General features: G+C 46.1%; 2 protein-coding genes across 2 annotated transcripts in view; one reads left to right on the forward strand and one right to left on the reverse strand.

Annotated features, from left to right (window-relative positions):
• myo6b (myosin VIb) overlaps window positions 1-9039 on the reverse strand; it is a gene marked incomplete at its 3' end in the record, with an annotated part of 38568 nt that extends 29529 nt beyond the window's left edge. The window contains exons 1-10 of the mRNA XM_079752743.1: window positions 8966-9039; window positions 5299-5474; window positions 3343-3412; window positions 3171-3244; window positions 2398-2527; window positions 1874-1979; window positions 1631-1686; window positions 1448-1545; window positions 1106-1270; window positions 462-542 (exon numbers count right to left, since the gene is read on the reverse strand). Of these exons, the coding sequence (XP_079608869.1) occupies window positions 462-542; window positions 1106-1270; window positions 1448-1545; window positions 1631-1686; window positions 1874-1979; window positions 2398-2527; window positions 3171-3244; window positions 3343-3412; window positions 5299-5415 (897 nt within the window). The 5' untranslated portion in view covers window positions 5416-5474; window positions 8966-9039. The remainder of the gene's footprint in view (window positions 1-461; window positions 543-1105; window positions 1271-1447; window positions 1546-1630; window positions 1687-1873; window positions 1980-2397; window positions 2528-3170; window positions 3245-3342; window positions 3413-5298; window positions 5475-8965) is intronic.
• Window positions 9040-16929: 7890 nt separating this feature from the next.
• Window positions 16930-19567, forward strand: colec11 (collectin sub-family member 11; the record flags this gene model as incomplete). Its single annotated transcript, XM_079751764.1, has 6 exons — window positions 16930-17062; window positions 17492-17563; window positions 18247-18318; window positions 18425-18478; window positions 18851-18946; window positions 19158-19567. 6 exons carry the CDS (start codon window positions 16930-16932, stop codon window positions 19565-19567), a joined length of 837 nt encoding a protein of 278 aa, XP_079607890.1.
• Window positions 19568-19940: the final 373 nt, after the last annotated feature.

Raw genomic sequence — 19940 nt, forward strand, 5'->3', positions numbered from 1 at the left:
ACACACACACACACACACACACACACACACACACACACACACACACACACACAACTCTGTGTCCTGCATTATTCTTCAACAACACCGTTAGGCCTGAACTGATTATTCAGGATTAAAACCGCCGCAACGATTCCCCTGAGAGTAGTTTGGTTTCCAGCTTAGCGTTGAAAACTTGTTTTGAAGAAAATGTAATGTAAGGACATAAGTATGTCTGCTTAGATAAACATTTCATCAATCTTTCATTTGTATGCATTGTATATTCCCTTTGTGTTGCTTAACAGGACGACTGTATTGTCCGTTATAAAGATAATTCAACTTTTATGGAAGAATATTATGTTTCTGTCCAACCGTTCATTGCTTACTGTTTGGCATGTTTGTGTTTTCTGATGGTATTCGAAAATATAATACTCTGCTAAATAAATACATAATTACTGCAAAGACACCAGATAATATCACGGTACCTCCGGACTCTTGCGGTTCTGCGTGATTTGTCTCTCAGACTCCTTGTTGGCGAAGTAGCGTGTGCAGCCTCTGTTGAGATACTGGGATGACACAGAGAAATACATGGGTTACATTCTGATCACTTTACAGCCTCTGTTCAGATACTAGGACACAGGGATGTAGGGAATTTCCCCTAGGGGCCGGGACAACGACGATGCTCCCGATAAACAACTCAAGCAACAGCCAGTGTCTCTTTAACTTTTGTGTTTTGTTTTTTTGTGTTGTTTTGGTAGCATGAGCAAAGGACAACCTAGGAGAGGACGGGGAACTAGGAACAAACCTGATCCTTATTAAATCGCTCGCTTTATTCCCATGACGGGAATGTACACGTAGGACACACATAGGCGCACTCAACCACCGTCTGAATAACAAGACTGCGCCTGGGTGACACCTAGTGGGACTTGTTGGAATTGCAAATATGGGCTGCAAAAAATGTATTACAGAAATTAGGTGGCTTCAGGCTCCCTGACGGAGGCTTCAGGCCCCCTGATGGAGGGTCCCTGATGGAGGCTCCCTGACGGAGGCTTCAGGCTCCCTGATGGAGGGTCCCTGATGGAGGGTCCCTGATGGAGGCTCCCTGACGGAGGCTCTAATCTGGACCCACCCTGAAGAGGTCCGGGGAGTCCAGGTGGAGCTTCTTCTTGATGTCGTCGGAGGCGCCGGCACACAGCCGGTAGAAAATGTGGTAGTTCCTCTCCTCCTTGCTCTGCATGCAGATCCTGGACTTCTCCAGCAGGTAGTGGGACACAAACCCCCCCACCACCGTGTTCTGATCAGGGGGACACCAGCAGAGTCAAGGCTAGACCAGTATAACCATTACCGCCACTAGCATTACCACATTAACCTCATGTTTTAATGTTAGGGTTACCGCACCAGTAGAGACTAGGACTAGGACTAGACTAGGAGCTCATTAGGGTTTCATGCCGTTTCAGAATAGGAAACATACCTTCTCATTAAAGTGGATTTCCACAAACTTCCCGAAGCGGCTGCTGTTGTTGTTCCGGACTGTTTTGGCATTCCCAAAGGCCTCGAGGAGTGGATTGGCTGAGAGGAAACCAGGAGAAACGATTAGCATGTCGCTAGCAGCTCATTAGCTTCTGGTGTTTCTGGAGTCACTTTGATCCGGTACCTTCCACAATCCTTTCGTCAATGTCTTGACCGGTTCCGTAGGTTGTTGTCAAATATCTACAGAGAAAAGGAACATCTTCTACAAACAGCTCAACAAGTTGATGGATGCAGACCTGGCAGAATAACCATTGTACCTATGAACCATTATTTCCAAGTATCTGAATTAATGGATACATATTTTCAGCAGCAGCGCTTTCATACGTACAGCTCAGTTCATTCATACACAATTCATTCAGGTTCCCACCTCAGGACAAACTTGGTGTTCTCAGTCTTCCCAGCGCCGGACTCCCCAGAGACGATGATGGACTGGCTCATCTTCAGAACTTTCATGTCTCTGAAGGCCTTGTCCGCTGAACACAAAGCAAACATTAGCAAGCGATTGACGACATTCTCTCAGGAACTACAGGAAATGTGGACAAATAGTAATCTTGGCATCATTCAAATTCAAAGCGATAAAACGCATCGTAAATTTGACCAGCGTTGACAGATGCAAACATTGTCTTGTTTGTTTAAACAAATCTGGTTGATTTATGACAATGATTAGCATGCGATTTCTGCATCATCTTTTGTAGAAGACAAAAACACAGAAGCAGTAATGTGCTCGACTTCCAATACATAAACTATACAGGTTGGGCAGACACCCCACCGTCTCCCAGAGACCTTCCTTGCAGGGTCTGTGAATGAGCGTCCTCTGATGACAGCTAATAGGTAAAACTGATAACCTCCCCCCTCCGATGACCCTCTAATAAGTAATACTGGTAACCTCACCGATGGCGAAGACGTGCGGTGGAAGGGTCCCCAGAGACTTCCCCTGGTACGACTTGATGGTCTCTGGAGCATACAGCTTAGCGATGTCAAAGTATGGGTTCACAGCTATTAAGATGTTGGCCACATAGGTCTGTGTAGAGAGGATAGAACATATATTAGTGGGTGCTTTATTTTTAGTCATTAATTTGTGTCATGGGTCAGCATTAATCATTAAAGAGTGGTGGGTCACATATCTATTAGTTAGTGTTTAATTATTAGTTATTAATTAGTGTCATGGGTCAGTATTAATCATTAAAGGGTGGTGGGTCACACTTGTTCTCTTATTCTGGGTATTGTTGGAGTAAAAGAACAAACACCTGGACAATGGGCCTTTGTGAGGTAGGTAAAACACGACGAAAGTTACCATGACTACCATGACTAGGGTTCCTCTGTTTAGCATGCAGGCATTAACCAGATGTCCCTGGGAGCTAGGAGGCTTAGCCCCACATTAGACCCCGATTCTGGGGGCTTTTCCCCCACCTTGGCCTCCCACCTGACACCGGGTACCCCTGAGGACCGGTCAGCACACCTTCCTCCCTCCTCATCCTTCTTTCCCTGTCATCATCATCATCATCATCATCATCATCATCATCGTCACTGGATAGCTTTAGCTTTGGGGGTAAGGGAGCTTATCGTCTGCGTGTTTGTGTGTGTGTCTGTGTGTGCGCGTGCGTGGGTGTATGCGTGTGTGTGTGTGCAGGTGTGGAGTAAGAAAGAAGAAGAGAGATCCGTACATAGATGTGGTCTTTGCTGTAGCGGATGCGGACGTTGTTGAGTAAAGTGCCTTCGTTCAGGTACATCAAGGAGCCTGTGGAGAAACAAACACATGTTTCCAAAGGTCTCATGTATTGCATAAAATACTACTCAGCAAATGAGCTCCAGCAGCAGAAACCAGAGTTCACTTACAGTTGTCTTCAACGTGTTTATTCACATCCTCCTCTGCTGGGAACACTTGGCTCATCTGCGCCAGAAAGGGCTGCACATGGAAACAAACATTTATAACTCAGGTACTATTTCGTCAGCATCATGTTGGTTTGGATGTGGATCCTTCCTTCATTCCTTTCTATCTTTCTTTGACATTTCATTACACACATTGCTCAACATTGTTAAAAATATGACAAATACGTCAATGTGAAAAAGAAAGCAGAGAGTGAAATGAATCAGGATTCAGAGATCCCAGCCGTGATTACGGAACACTCCTGAGCGGGAAGCCTTCGCTCGGACATTCTCTGCGTCGGTCGGGATTCTGAGTTCATGGATATCAGCTCAAAGGAGCGAGCTGAGAGAGGAACAAGGCGACAGGGCAGTGGCGTCTAAATAATTAGGTGGAGAGACACAGGAGCCGAGGCCTGACCCCAGCAGGTCTGGGTGTGTTCCGCGTGTTGTGTGTGTGTAACGTGTTTCATGTGTGTGTGTGTGAGTGTGTAACGTGTGCATATGCGTGTGTGTAAAATGTTTCAATGATGTGTTTTTGTGCAACATGAGTAACGCGTGTCACGTATGTAACGTGTGTCGTGTGTGTGTGTGTGTGTCTGTAACGTGTGTCGTGTGTGTGTGTAACGTGTGTCATGTGTGTGTGTGTGTGTGTGTGTGTGTGTGTGTGTTTTTGTGTTTTTGTGTTTGTATGTATGTGTGTGGATGATACTGTATATGTGTATTTGTGTGTTGGTGTGTGTGTGATTGTATGTGTGTGTGTGTGTGTTGATGTGTGTGTTGATGTGTGTGTGTTAGATACAATGGACATATCTCCAAGCTACTGATGCATGTTGCACTCCCATAAACACAGCATAATCATCAACAGAATGTCTGCTTTGTTTTCCCTCTCTACGGTGGCCTGGAGGGTCATTTCAACAGACTAACAGCCGTGGGAGAGCATGCATCCAGGAGAGGGCAGACAGAACAGAGAGCAGCCCTAATGAGGAGCTCTCTGTCTGTCTGCTCTGAACACAGAACACAGAACCACCACACAGAGAACCGTAAGATCTAACCATTACGGTACATCGTGTAAAGTTGAGTTTGAGCAACACAAGGGGAAGAAAACACTTCTTTAAAGTAGTAGCTTTTACAACACAAGCTACTAGATGATCAACATGAAGACAGACCCAGTAATAACTGGATCATTGAATCACACGGTCAACTGTAAGAAAAAAGAAACCACTGTTCATCCTAGCCAAGGAAGCAGTAAAACAGAAACAAATGTATATATAAACACTGTAGGAAGGAGCTGGTGGTTGGAAACAGGGGCCCCAGTACGCTGTGGCCCCAGGGGCCTCGTGTCTCAGGTGCAACAGGTGGCCTCCTCCTAATGAGTGTCTCTCTCTCCGGGCCGGTGGAGCAGCTGCTGCCCTCTTCACTTATTAATGCCTTCATGCATTGTGGCGCTGCCATCGCCGCTCTCTCATGTTTCTCACCTGCAACACGTTGTTGTGCTGACACCTGTCCCCTCAACCCCCCCATCGCTTAAGAGACTGGGGGGGTGGGGGGGGGGGGAGGGGTCCACAGACACCTGTCCCCTCAAACCCCCCCCATCAACTGGAGACTGGGGAGCTAAAACAGTGGAACTGTCACTGCAATGATGTCATTCTTCTGATGCTAGGTTTTGTGTGACTTTCAGAAAGCTTTGATAATACTGATAATCATTTACAGTAATAAGATTACCTCCAGCCTGCCCCTCCTTCAGACCGTATGTATGTGTTTGTGTGCGTGTGTGTGTGTGTGTGAGAGTGTGCCTGTGGGTGTGTATGTGTGCGCATGAGTGCATTCGCTAGAGACAGAGAGTGAGAAAGAAATTGAGAGTGTGCATGTGCCCGCGCCGTGCACACACGTGCACGCAGGTGCACACAGGGGCCAGGATGAGCTCACCTTGCTCCGCTGAGTGAGCGGCTCCACGGTGAGCGAGTCGGCTCCTATGTCCACGATCATGGCCAGCTGGAAGCCATCGGTGGGGTGGGGCGCCCACACGGGCTTCCCGTCCTCCATGGCGGCCCTGTCGTCAGGAGCCACGCACACACGCACACGACCACGCACACGCACGGGGCCTGTGAGCACAGGGTAGGGGGAGGGCCAGGGTGAATACAACTGGAAGTAGAACCAGGAAGTCGCAGTGAAGAGTTAAACATTATCACACTTTCCTTTAAAGTCGTCGTAATCTTGATGGATCTTTGGTCTCAATGTAAGAACACTTTAAGTTAACCGCTGTATAGATACGCTTCTTTGAGAGACCGCCCTGGAGTAATACTGCTTTCCATGTGTTTATTGACGATTCCTTTAATCTGCTTTTGCACTGCTTTTGTTGCAAAACACTTTATAGAGGCTCAACATCTGGCTATGAAGCCCAAGCAGAAGCCCTCATCTTCCTCATCATCTTCATCAGGATTACACACTAACAGCTTCTCAGATCTCCCCAATTTCCCCCGTCAGGGATAGATGCAGTATCTAACCTAATCTACGGTATATCTATCCCATGGATGATAGATGTTTCATCAGAACCTGTTCCACCGAAACGTGTGTTAATCCCATACTAACAGAGGCCATGCTGACTGGCTGTGCAGCCTAATTAGCCCCAGGATTGAGGTCAAATGTTGCAGTGTGTGGGACTGAAAGTGCTGAGGCATCTTTTAGAGAGAATCTGAGGTCACCATCGACTCAGCAGCTTCACTTTTTGAATCAACCTGTAAGCAACACTTTGCCTTCCCTTCTCTTTCACTTTGATGGTACAGGAAAACACTGTTACAGTCAGTAACAATAATAAATGTATTCATATGAATGACAAATCATTACGAGGAACGTATATGATATAATTATAACATATTATTCAAGAACAATTTAGCAATTTTTTATTTAAATAATGGGTTTAACCATTTGTAATAACTAAAGACTGAGCATGAGACAGGTCCTGGTGAAACATGTCAAAGCTATCAGAGACAGGGCAGCCATTGTGTGATAGTCCCTGCCACCTTGGCCTGCTACGTTTATCGTTATATGGATGGTCTGAGTGCAGAACAACGCCCTTTACTGACAACGGCTGCTTGTTCCCTGTCATCCAAAGGCCATTCAAACGGCAATTAGAAACCTGCAACATGGCAAAGGCTACGACTGAGAATATAACTCAAATCGTATCTTGATAACGCCTCGTGGATGATGGCTAGACTTTGGAGCTCAACGGGCCTAGTGCCTAGTGCCTAGTGCCTAGTGTCTAGTGCCTAGTGCCTAGTGTCTAGTGTCTAGTGCCTAGTGCCTAGTGCCTAGTGTCTAGTGCCTAGTGCTTAGTGCCTAGTGCCTAGTGCCTAGTGCCTAGTGCTTAGTCCTTAGTGTCTAGTGTCTAGTGCCTAGTGCCTAGTGCCTAGTGCCTAGTGCTTAGTGCTTAGTGCTTAGTGTCTAGTGTCTAGTGCTTAGTACTTAGTGCTAAGGCACGAAGACAAACAGCACTTCAACCATCACACAAAGTAGAACCAAAGACAGTCCTCACTACTAAAGGTACTACTTTGCAGGCCAGTAGTCAGTGGAGTGGTGCTAGGAATCCACTCCATTCCCATCATTAATGCACTCTGTATCCATCATTAATGTACTCTCTATTCCCGTCATTAATGCACTCTGTATCCATCATTAATGTACTCTCTATCCCCATCATTAATGTACTCTCTATCCCCATCATTAATGTACTTTCTATCCCCATCATTAATGTACTTTCTATGCCCATCATTAATGTATTTATTAATGTACTCTCTATCCCCATCATTAATGTACTCTCTATCCCCATCATTAATGTACTCTCTATCCCCATCATTATTTGACTCTCTGTCCCCATCATTAATGTACTCTCTATCCCCATCATTAATGTACTCTCTATCCCCATCATTAATGTACTTTCTATGCCCATCATTAATGTACTTATTAATGTACTCTCTATCCCCATCATTAATGTACTCTCTGTCTCCATCATTAATGTACTCTCTATCCCCATCACTAATGCACTCTCTATCCCCATTATTATTTTACTCTCTACCCATCATTAATGTACTCTCTATCCCCCTCAGACTCTCTATCCCTGTCATTAATGAATTCTCTTTCCCCATCATGGAGGTAGTCTCTATCCCATCATAGAGGTATTCTCTATCCCCATCATTAATGTACTCTCTATCCCCATCATTAATGTACTTTCTATGCCCATCATTAATGTACTTATTAATGTACTTTCTATCCCCATCATTAATGTACTCTCTATCCCCATCATTATTTGACTCTCTATCCCCATCACTAATGCACTCTCTATCCCCATTATTATTTTACTCTCTACCCATCATTAATGTACTCTCTATCCCCATCAGACTCTCTATCCCTGTCATTAATGAATTCTCTATCCCCACCATGGAGGTAGTCTCTATCCCATCATAGAGGTATTCTCTATCCCCATCATTAATGTACTCTCTGTCGCCATCATAGACTCTCTATCCCCATCACTAATGTACTCTGTATCCCCATACACCATCTATCACAGCATCACATACATACGATGGGAAGGTTGTTCATGTTGTCATATTTCTGTGAGACCCTGGATTCTGTTATGTTATGGTCCATGTTTTCATCAAGGCTACCTGCTGGCTAACCTGCTGGCTAATCTTGTCGTTGAAGATCAAGGCTACGGAGATTCTTCAGTTTCTCTCAACAGGCAAGACAGCTTGAATACAAGAGAGAGCGAGAGAATCACACGTTCCCGAGTTTCTAGTGATGTAAACAAAATGGGAATAATCCAGGGAATGCAGTCACAACATAAATCCTAATAGAGCATTTAAACCTAGGTAACATTGACTCTGCTTTTAATCCTCTTACTATTTAACCGTAATCCAGATCGGAGGTGAGATGAGGTCAGTCAGTGAAAGTGTGGCCAACAGACGGGAAAATCGCAGGTCTGAATCCTCCACCAACTCCACCGCCTCATGGACTACACTCAGAGTCAGAGAGGAGCTGGTTCTGAACGCAGCCTCACACCCTCTCTCTCCGCTTCCTTCCTCCACAAGGAAAGGGATGTGGAAAAAAATGTATTGTGATGTGTGATGCCAACAGGATATAGAAATATTGTACTTAATAACAATAATATACTTCAACGAAAACGTCCCCGATAACAGATAGCTCCACTCGATATCGGAGATCATAGCCATGTACCGTCATGGGATTTGGCAGATATTCTTTACAGACAGGTTGAAGTATAGAAAGTAGTTCACAGCACAGTGAAGCTGTTTGCGCTCCGACGTTAGTGGAATCGGACAGGATGATTAGTTTGCTTTAACAAGTTACTGGTGGAAACACACACACTAAGCCCCTTAAATAAGCCCTAGGAACAGGACGGGTGTTGTAACTAGATAGCCTACTGAAGTAGTCTCGACTTTAGAATGTCTTTGTAAGCATAACTTCAAACACAAAATCGCTTTACAAAGACGAATATATATTCCCCTCCGTTTCGGGACCCACGATCATAGAAAGCGTTTCGTTAAGATTTTAGCATATAAGACATAAAGGAACTTCCACTTACGTTGGGATGAGCTTCAGGAGGAGATAGTGATCAGTAGGAGGACAGCGAGGTGTACAGGTCCTGCTTGGTGGGGGGTCCGGGGAGAGGGACAGCTCAGGACGGGAGGGGGTCCGGGGAGAGGGAGCGCTCAGGACGGGAGGCGGGACGTCACTCTGAATAGATTACCTCAGAGGAGCTGAGAACCTTTACTCTATTATATTACCTGGAAACTCAACGGAAAGCTTTACACTCAATGAAGACACACGATAGAAATGTTACAAAAAACTTTATAAGACGTTTTTTTTTTATCAAAGTAATAGTTTTTATTGAATATCAGCGATTTTATATTATCTTCCCAAAATTCATATAAACCATATATGACCGCACATTCATTAAAACAGGTATTGTTGGTTATTTTCTGTAACTTTTTTCCTTTAACACGGAAGCTGAACCAAACTTCAGACAAAGCAGCCTTGAGACTCGTGAATAATTAAGAGATTGTAATTCTAAACCTTTTGATTCTTTTTTTTAAGAAGACATCCAATCTACCGCTGAAGGCAACCTCGGGGTTTGTAAATCTAATTAGGATATTTAATCCTCTATTTTGGACCTTCTCTTATTACCTACACAAGATGACAGCATGTCAACATTATCATGACGTTTTTTGTTGATTAAATTCTCTGTGCTATAAACCCGGTGAGATGAACAAGGAAATGATAACTGTACGAAGTTTTCAATAATGCTGAATGATGTGACGTCACCCTCATTTCAACCTTGATCCTCAAAACGTTTGCGACATTAGTTGTCCCTACCAAGTAGTTGTTCTAGTAAATGATAGTTATCCTATCAAGGGCGTAGGATTCGGGGCTGACGGAGGGGACGTGTCCCCTCCAATATCGGAGACAGGCGCAATTGTCCCACCTAAAAATTATACCGGATCTGTCAGGTTTCCGATATGTGTCCCCCCCAATGTTAAACTCATTCCTACGCCCCTGTATCCTATTATTCCTCAATCCCCGTTCCTCCAGCGTGGACTGAGGGCCCCATTGAGGTGGACCGAGGCCCACCGTGGAGGCGGTCTAACGGCACACTGGCGCCATCTAGTGGCCTGGCTTGATAAAGCAGGGAAGACCAAATACATAACGTCGTCATGGGGGACGTTCATATTTTCTCTCTTTTTTCTCTCTTTACAGATAAACAAGTAAATCGTAGTGATTCATAAATCATCGTAGATAATCAGATAGTTTGTTTTCATCAAGTTTGGAGAGAGCGGCACAGGAGGATTCCAGTCGGAAACCACAGAAGATGAAAACAGTAGAAACAAGAATTGTAAAGTCTACATTTCCATTAACCTATAACGAACCTCTAGCCTATCATGTGCAACCCCCTCAAATCCCCTGTCCCGGGCTTCTCGCTTATAGCCAATCCCGTTCTTGTTCTAATTAGTCCTTGATTGATTCCACCTGAGTCGCGCCGTGCCTCCAGATAAAGAGCCGCCCGATGGCGGGTGATGTTGTTGTTTTTTTTGCGTCGGATTACGAAAGCTGAGGTTATGAACCTAGCTTTATTGGCAGGACGTCGTGTTTGCGTGTTGTTCTGAGCGCTTTTGACGGAACCCTCCGGACACCGGGGCTCCCACCGTGCACCGTCACCAACCCGCAGTGAGTCCCCCCAGCGTTTACTATCTTATGAGCTGGATGAAGTGGGTTTTTTTTTGTGCACCGCAAATATTACTTTCCCATCTCTTCTCCATCTATCTTCCTTAATCTCAATGGAACAACGTGCCTTCTAGCGCGGCAGGCCCATTTGGTTGCTGATGGAAGTTTCAGGTCAGGGTTCGAGCTCGTGTTTGAAGTCAGGGTTGGAGGTTGTGTTGGAGGTCAGGGTTGGAGGTTGTGTTGGAGGTCAGGGTTGGAGGTTGTGTTTGAGGTGATGGTTGGAGGTTGTGTTTGAGGTGATGGTTGAGACTTGAGTACCTACTGGGGACAACTGAACCGACGCGGCAGACCGCTTTAGCACCGACAAGCTCACTCCACACTGGGACGGTTGTGGTGTGAAAGCAGAATGGAAGAACAGCTGCAGTCTCAAAGTTCATCGTTTTGGTCACATGGAATTTTTGAAAGCAATCAGTGGTAAGTTAAAGGGTAAGTAGACCAATTGGCGAGAGCAACCGTTTCGAAAATTGCTTTTTTCTGACTACAGGGGTACAGGTCCTCCACTAGGTGACACGACATCGGATCTTTTTCAATGCATTACCTGCTCAGAATCCACAAGGACAACTTGAAATGCCACGTGTCAAAAATATCCAGGATGGAAACAAGTCTGTCTCCAAAGACTTCCACAAAGTACTTGTAATGGACCCCCTGCTGGACTAGAGACTGACAAACGGACTGTGGGCATGGTGACGTTTGGTTTAGTTGGTTGATTGGTTTAGTGGCTTTCTTTTGGGAACCTGGAAGGTTTTTCGTGGTTTAGATGCTTGTCCGATTTACACATGCGCGCCCACAGTACTCGACATTCTCCCTTTCTGTTTACTTTTCAACTTCCAATACACTTGCTTCTTTTGACTGTTCATTTTATTCTTTGCTGTTTTCTTTCATACTTTTCAAACCTATTTTTATTCTGTGCAGTGTGGTTTTATTCTGTGCAAACGTCCTAAATTCTGTGCAGTGTGGTTTTATTCTGTGCAAACGTCCTAAATTCTGTGCAGTGCAGTTTTATTCTGCTTTTTTTTGTGATGTGCAGTTTGGTTTCATGTACGATTTTACTGTCGGTCCTTTTGTTGAAGCCCGTCAAATCTGACTGTTGCGGGTTCAGTAAATTCAGCTTTGTTTGGAGCTCTAACTCTGTCGTTCTGAAGCTGGTTTGCGACATCGAAACTGTGGTCTGAACTATAAATATGTATTTAAATTGCCACGGTTTTCTGTCCGTTGGCAAACCTAAACACCTAGCAATGAAACGGGTGACTCTGCCCTTGGTCTAGCTGATACTAAACTTCACTGCATAGTACGAAAAGTAAAACGTGTTGACAAACGTAACATTTCGATATATTTTGATCATTTGCGTATTTCATCGAGAGTCAACTGGAAGATTTATAAACCAAGCATCAGCATTGAAGGCAAGTTGATCACTCTCACATTTTTCATATTTTATTTCCAAGGAACTATTCCAAAGCATTAAACGCTAGTTATTTTGTTTTCAAGGGCAGTTTGTATCCCACTAGCGGGGTTCCAGGGTCCAATCAGGACTTGAGCGGCGGCCGGAGGTCTGGAGGGAGCGGCGGCCGGAGGTCTGGAGGGAGGGAGCGGCGGCCGGAGGTGTGGAGCGGCCTGGAGGTGAAGTGAGGTGTGGTCTGGAGGGAGCGGCGGCCGGAGGGAGCGGCGGCTGGAGGTCTGGAGGGAGGGAGCGGCGGCCGGAGGTGTGGAGCGGCCTGGAGGTGAAGTGAGGTGTGGTCTGGAGGGAGCGGCGGCTGGAGGTCTGGAGGGAGCGGCGGCCGGAGGTGTGGAGCGGCCTGGAGGTGAAGTGAGGTGCGGTCTGGAGGGAGCGGCGACTGGAGGTGAGGTGCGGTCCTGAGGGGGCGGCGTGAGGTGAGGCGCGGTCTGGAGGGAGCGGCGTGAGGTGAGGCGCGGTCTGGAGGGAGCGGCGGCTGGAGGTGAGGTGAGGCGAGGCGAGGTCTGGAGGGAGCGGCGGTCTGGAGGTGAGGTGAGGCGAGGCGAGGTCTGGAGGGAGCGGCGGTCTGGAGGTGAGGTGAGGTGCGGTCTGGAGGGAGCGGCGGTCTGGAGGTGAGGTGAGGTGCGGTCTGGAGGGAGCGGTGGTTGGAGGTGAGGTGAGGTGAGGCGAGGTCTGGAGGGAGCGGCGGTTGGAGGTGAGGTGAGGTGAGGCGAGGTCTGGAGGGAGCGGCGGTTGGAGGTGAGGTGAGGTGAGGCGAGGTCTGGAGGGAGCGGCGGTTGGAGGTGAGGTGAGGTGAGGCGAGGTCTGGAGGGAGCGGCGGTTGGAGGTGAGGTGAGGTGAGGCGAGGTCTGGAGGGAGCGGCGGTTGGAGGTGAGGTGAGGTGAGGCGAGGTCTGGAGGGAGCGGCGGTCTGGAGGTGAGGTGAGGTGAGGTGAGGTGCGGTCTGGAGGGAGCGGCGGTCTGGAGGTCAGGAGCGGCAGGCGGAGGCCAGGAGCGGCAGGCGGAGGCCAGGAGAAGGACAATCCAATGGCTGCTGAAGGGTGAGACCTGGAATTGCAACTATTTGTCCTTCGTAATCAGTTTGGGCAAATTGTTCACAGCGTAACCTTGACACTAGCAGCAGCAACTCCTCATACAAATCCAAACTAATTCAGATGTCAGTTCTGACTGGCTGTTATGAAAGCATTCTCAACCGCTAGAACTAGTCAGGATCTATATTACATGTGAGGTTGGGTTTGGTAGAGGACCAACTCTCGTCCTTGCAGCTCTATTTAAAACACACAAGCACGGTATTGAAGAAGGTGCAGGTCAAAACTTTAGCATTGCTTGAGTAAAATCTGTATTTACATCAAGATAAATGCAAATGAAACGTGAGTTTCAGGACTGAGGTGGTCGTCTGGAGGTCCTTCTGTCGGAGGTCGTCTGGAGGTCCTTCTGTCGGAGGTCCCTGCGGTGGTCGTCTGGAGGTCCTTCTGTCGGAGGTCCTTCTGTCGGAGGTCCCTGCGGTGGTCGTCTGGAGGTCCTTCTGTCGGAGGTCCCTGCGGTGGTCGTCTGGAGGTCCTTCTGTCGGAGGTCCTTCTGTCGGAGGTCCCTGCGGTGGTCAGCTGGAGGTCCTTCTGTCGGAGGTCCCTGCGGTGGTCGTCTGGAGGTCCTTCTGTCGGAGGTCCCTGCGGTGGTCAGCTGGAGGTCCTTGTGGCAGAGACCCGGGTAAGGGTGCTGATGTTTACTTTCTCAAATAGATCAAACAGCAATTATATAATCCCTCCCAATCTTCATCAAGTGTCCTATTGTCATTATAGAAACCTGGTAATCCAGTACTAGGACTATTTACTGTTGCTGTAATAATTTAATGCTTGGCTTGTTCTCTCACCTGTCAATTTTCTTTTTACTTGTAAAGCTTCTTTGAGTGACAAAAAGCGCTATATAAATTGTATTAATCATTGCCTGTAAGTCATACAATCAAATGCTAAACCTAATGACCCACGTTTGACACCAGATGATTATGTTACAGTATTCATTTGAATGCCCTTTTTGTTATCAAAATGTCTTCGAAATCTACAATGTGAAACTGATTTTACTTTTTGCATCAATTCTCTTTACAGTATGGCTGAGCAGTTGATCTACACCATCGTCCGACTCCCCTCCACCCTGATGATCCATGGCTACACCTGCACGCCCTACATCTTCATGCATCTACACCCAACATCACCATTCTGAGCTGCACACTCCCACCCATACTGACAACGCTCACTACTGTTTTAACTTTTAAAACAAACTGCATTATGTCATACATGAAGTATGTTGAGATTAATCTTGATTTGTCTATTTTAATTGTATACACTATCTATGATCTTAGCTGTTGTGTTTCTAACACCAGTAGCTAGGAACCCTTTTTAAGGGAGCGACTAAAGAGATAAGGCTGGAAAAAACCTGAGCACTTATCTTAACCCTCTTTCTAACCTTAATGCTGCAATTTAACCACTTCTAACAAGGCCTAAAGTAACTTGACTCGTTAACCTAATACCTAAACGTGACAATCTAACCGAAACATCTCAAATACCTAAAATCGTTTACCAAAACCTCAAATGACCGAACTCTCTTAGCTAAACTTGACCTAATATATAAACGCCTCTAAAATGCCTAAACTCTCGTACATAAATGCCCAACTCTCTTAACCTAATATCTAAACCTTTCAAATGCCTAAACTCGCTCACTTAATACCTAAACATGGCGATCTTCAATATAACTAATATCAAAAAGTTGCCTAAAATGTTCTATTTAAAAGGTTGTGCAAAGTTATCAATCCTTAAACTAGACGGTTTAAACTCAGACTAAGCCAGACTTGTCCCTTTGTCGCTCTACTTTATTTTGAAAGGTTTCTCTTTTTCCCCATCGGGTTTTGAGTTTTTCTCCTTTAGTGCTTTAAGTTTTGCATGAAATTTGAACACTTGTTTCATAAATAAACATGCTTTATCTTTAACCATTTTGTTTATGTTTAATTTCTTATGTGCGATCGGGAAAACTGAGCCGTATCAGCATCCTTGCATGTGAAGCTATGTTCTGAAACATGGAGCAGAATGTGGGGTGACTGTTTAAAACATAATGTTGGGTGACTGTTTAACATGAAGCAGAATGTTGGGTGACTGTTTATAGAAGAATGTTGACAGCCTTTTGCTTTTTCCTCAGGCTCTCTGTAGTGCCTAAAAGTTTGTGTCTTTGGCAAAAAAGTAAGCTAAAATGTTAGTCCCATTTAAAAAGCAAAGGGATAATGATGACTCTACATTTCAAGCAGCGAACTGAAGGATGTTTAATGAGGGACCAAAGCCTCTATGTTTGGTCTGCATTCAGGTTCTTGTAGTGATCTGAGAAGGTCAGTATGGAGTACATCAAGTGGGGGCTGAAATTATCCCGTTCAGAACACAAGGGGGTTCAGATGCTAGATCAAAGTTCAGTATGGTCCTATTTAGAGGTTTTCAGAGCTTTAGGGTCCTGTTAAAAACACCAGTTAGCCTGGATCTTTGATAGGAAAATAAAGACCTTGACAGTAACTGAATTCAGAATGAATGACATCACGTTACAAAGTTTGTAAACCTTAGAGATTTTAATAAAAGACGAGGTATGTCAATTTCGGATTACCTGTACCGGGAAGAAACACACAAATCCAACCAAGATCAATCTTTTAAGGGGAAAGAAGGAAGAAAATAACCAATTAAAATCATTACATAAACATATGCATGCACACAGTACATCATTCACCCTTATTTCAACGTTGATCGTTCAAAGTACTGCGCCATGGGTTCTCCCTACAAAGTTGTTCTGCTAAATGCAAGTTCTCCTACCACGTTCCCCAGCGTGGACTGGGGGCCCCCCATGGAGGAGGACTCACTGCACAATGTGCCCCCATGGAGGAGGACTCACTGCACAATGTGCCCCCATGGAGGTGCTCTCACTGCACACTGGGTCACCATGGAGTTGGACTAACGCAACATCGGCGCCATCTAGTGGCCTATCTGGATACAGCAGGCCACTTGCCCACACATCTAAAGGCAAAACAAAGAATAACAGATAAATATAACTAAATCGTACAAAATTAGCTATTAGAAATAGATTGATTTGAGAGTGAACATACTAAATGATAAGGTATATTTTGTCATGACTATATATTCCTGACACTGAGCACATTTGAGTCCCGTACGGGTGTCTTTCTAATGCACATCAGTCCCTCAACCCCTTGCTCAGCAGGCTAATTACCCCGGCAGGCCCTGGCCTGGCTCTTTATCTAAGTGTTTATAACTGTGCTATCGAACCCATTTCTGGGGTGTGCGCTGGAGGGAAGAGAGAGTTGTGTTCAGACCAACAGGGTTTGGAGCCGTTGTGTTTGGAGTCTTTACATCCTCTCCTTTTGGAACTTAGCACACGTTTTTATGTCAGATTGAACACATCTACCTGGATTTTATTTCCCTCTAAAGGTAGGCAAGCTATAAACTATAGAGGATTATTTTATTTATTGTTGGACTGTGATGCTTTGATGTACATGTTGTAGTTCTTAAGACTCAAATTTGGCTTCAATGTCCCGAATCTTAGTTAAATATCAAACCAGTTTCAATGTACTGCATCTTAGTTAAATACCAAACTAGGTTCAATTATGTTGCAAATAAACATTTGAAATGGTCAAATAGCAATAGCAGCTAATATGCGTTTAAGGTGCAACATGTTTTACATTACCATCTTGAGAATCTTTTGACATATTTCACTGAATGTATATATTGTATATTAAACAGGTAATTTCCCTCGTTGTCCACTGGTTGCAGAAAGATGATGGGATCTGGGCTGCTGCTGTCCAGCCTCATGATGTCCATGCTGGGTTCCTCACTCCTGCACGTCTCTGGTGGACAACTCTTATCAGAGGAGCCCTGCAGCGTTCAGATTCTCATCCCTGGACTCAAAGGCATGTAGCCCGACCTGGTAGTCTACTGAGGTCCACTATATGCCTTTTAATCACTTATTCTCGTGTATATATCATTTCTTTTTTTGTAATCGAGGGAATTTGGTGTAAGAACAGGAAGTGTCATTGTATGTACTTAAGTAAAGGCACAAGTACAATAGCAAACAAAAACAACTCCTACATGTGAAGCAATGAACCCACATGGGAGCAGGGTGTATTTGTATGTAATCCTAGGTTCACAGGCGGTCATTATTGGACACTTTAACTCAAAAGGGCCAGGAGTAATTTTGAGTAGGAACACAGAAGGCCTTTCAAGGTTGTGGAGGACAGGCCGATATGGTAGCAGAACCAACCGGACGCAGATGTTAGGACTGAAATTAAGTTGAATGTTTTTATGTTGATTACTAAGATTGTTTGTCTTTATTTGTAAAGGAGAACCTGGAGAGAAAGGAACCAAAGGAGCTGCAGGGAGAGCGGGCCGACTGGGACCCCCGGGAGAGAATGGTACGCCCCGCCTGATGCTGAACACAGCCTGTGTTTCACACCACGCCCTATCACATATATAGGAATATATTTAAAAGTAATGTATATGCATGTTTTTGTATATATGTATCTGTGTGTATGTGTGTAAATATGTGTATCTGTATGTTTGTGCCCTAACCTAATTCACTCTGCATTGCTCTTTTAGTGCAGCACTTTCAAGTAAAACATTATAGTTCCTCCAGATTGAATGGTATTCCGGAGTTTCTCTGGTGATTTAATATAGTCAATCCACTGCTATCTGCAGTGGCAGGATGCTGTTCACATCCCAGCCTCTAGAGAGCGCTGAGTGTTTACGTTTGGGGCTGGAGGTCAGAGGTCGGACCAGAGATGCACAGTATCAACGTCTGCTGAAGTGTTTACTCTGAGTTAGAGTCTGCTGCCACACAAGAATGTTCCGTATTTATCTTATGGCCCTACACACGCACATGCACACACACAGGACCACACGCGCATGCAGGAATACGCACACATGACCACAAGAGCACGCAGGAGCACACACACACGCAGGAGCACACGCAAGACCGCACACACCTACACACACGTGATGTCGACCGGGATGGGACAATAAGAATAGTACCGTAAAGAATCAAGTGCCCATCACTCTTACATTCGCCTGATCTTATCAAACGTTCTTCCTTTGAAAGGCCAACAAGGACTTAAAGGGCCGAAAGGCATCATGGGACACTATGGAAAGATTGGGCCGAGTGGATACAAGGGTGAGTCTACTTCTACTACTGCTGAGGCTAACTGCTACTGTACTTACTGCTCAGGACTGCTGCGTCCATGTTCCTGATCCAAACATAACTTCTCTTTTCTTTGAAGGCTTCAAGGGAGACATGGGCGAAGCGGGCTCCATTGGTGCCAACGGAGAGCCAGGTAAATGAATAATACCAACACAGACTTTCCTTAAAGGAAAGGTTTCCTTAAAGGTGACATATTATACCACCAGGTGTGAGCGTGATTAGCCGTTACAAGCCGTTTTGAAAATCTGCCTCTTCTGACATCACAAGTGGGTGTGTCCCCCTAGATGTGTCCTGGATAAATCAGTCTACCAGCCTACCCAGTGGACTGTAGTAAACTTTGCTGATCTATCCGTCATACATCTAGGTGGACACGCCCACTTGTGATGCCCGAAGAAGCCGATTTTCAAAACGGCTTGTAACAGATAATCACACTCACACCTGGTGGTATAATATGTCACCTTTGAAGCCTGCGTGGACGAACGGCTGAGCATGATTTCCTCCCCAGGATTTCCGTGCGAGTGCTCTCCACTGAGGAAGACGATCGGAGAGATGGACATCCTGGTGGCCCAGCTGTCCTCCGAAATCAAGTTCATTAAAAATGGTATTTAGCATTCTGAACACCCTCTGCTGCCCTCCTACCGCGACCGATCACCCGCTACGTCCACCACATCGACAGATGCCACCTGTTTATATTTATTCAACACCTTTCCGTTTTCATGAGTCACGACGCTTTCCGCCCTCGCTTGCTGTAATCGCCGTCTCTCCGTGTCGCAGTGTGGAAACATAGAAAATACTCAGCGGTCATGTTTCAGCCCTGCCCTCCCCCGCAGCGGTCGCTGGCATCAAGGAGACGGACACTAAGGTCTACCTGCTGGTGAAGGAGGAGAGGAGCTTCGCCGAGGCGGAGGCCTTCTGCCAGGCCCGGGGGGGCCACCTGGCCATGCCCCGGGACCCGACCGCCAACGCCCTGCTGGCGGCCTACCTCAGCGAGGCCGGCCTGGCCCGGGCCTACATCGGCCTCCAGGACGCGGAGCGCGAGGGGGACTTCCGCTACGTGGACCGCTCCCCCATGACCACCTTCGGCCGCTGGAGGAAGGGGGAGCCCAACGACGCGTACGGGGACGAGGACTGCGTGGAGCTGATGGCGTCGGGGGAGTGGACCGACGTGGCCTGCCGCCCCGCCATGGGCTCCGTGTGCGAGTTCCACAAGGACAGGGTGTGAGGGGGGGCTGCTGGGAGGGGATACCAGGGGGGAGAGGGAGACCAGTGGAGCGAGGGAGACTAGAGTTAGGGGAGAACAGCTGGTACAGGGAGACCAAAGGGAGACCATTTGGTAGAGGGAGACAAGTGGGTACTGGGAGATTAGTGGGTACAGGGAGGCTGGTCGGAAGGGAGACCAGTGGGGACTCCCCATAATCAACGTGCAGATAATGGCTGACAGCACCTAATAGGCCTAATGTGTTCTCTGAAGATAATAATAAAATAGAATCCATTATCATGCAAACATACAGTCTGTTTTGAGTCAATTTAGTCGATCAGTACTCATCACATTCCCTTGGTAAAAAAAACAATTATATAAACCTAAAGACAACTGA

This window comes from Pollachius pollachius, assembly GCF_949987615.1.
Source record: "Pollachius pollachius genome assembly, chromosome: 15".
NCBI classification, from domain to species: domain Eukaryota; kingdom Metazoa; phylum Chordata; class Actinopteri; order Gadiformes; family Gadidae; genus Pollachius; species Pollachius pollachius.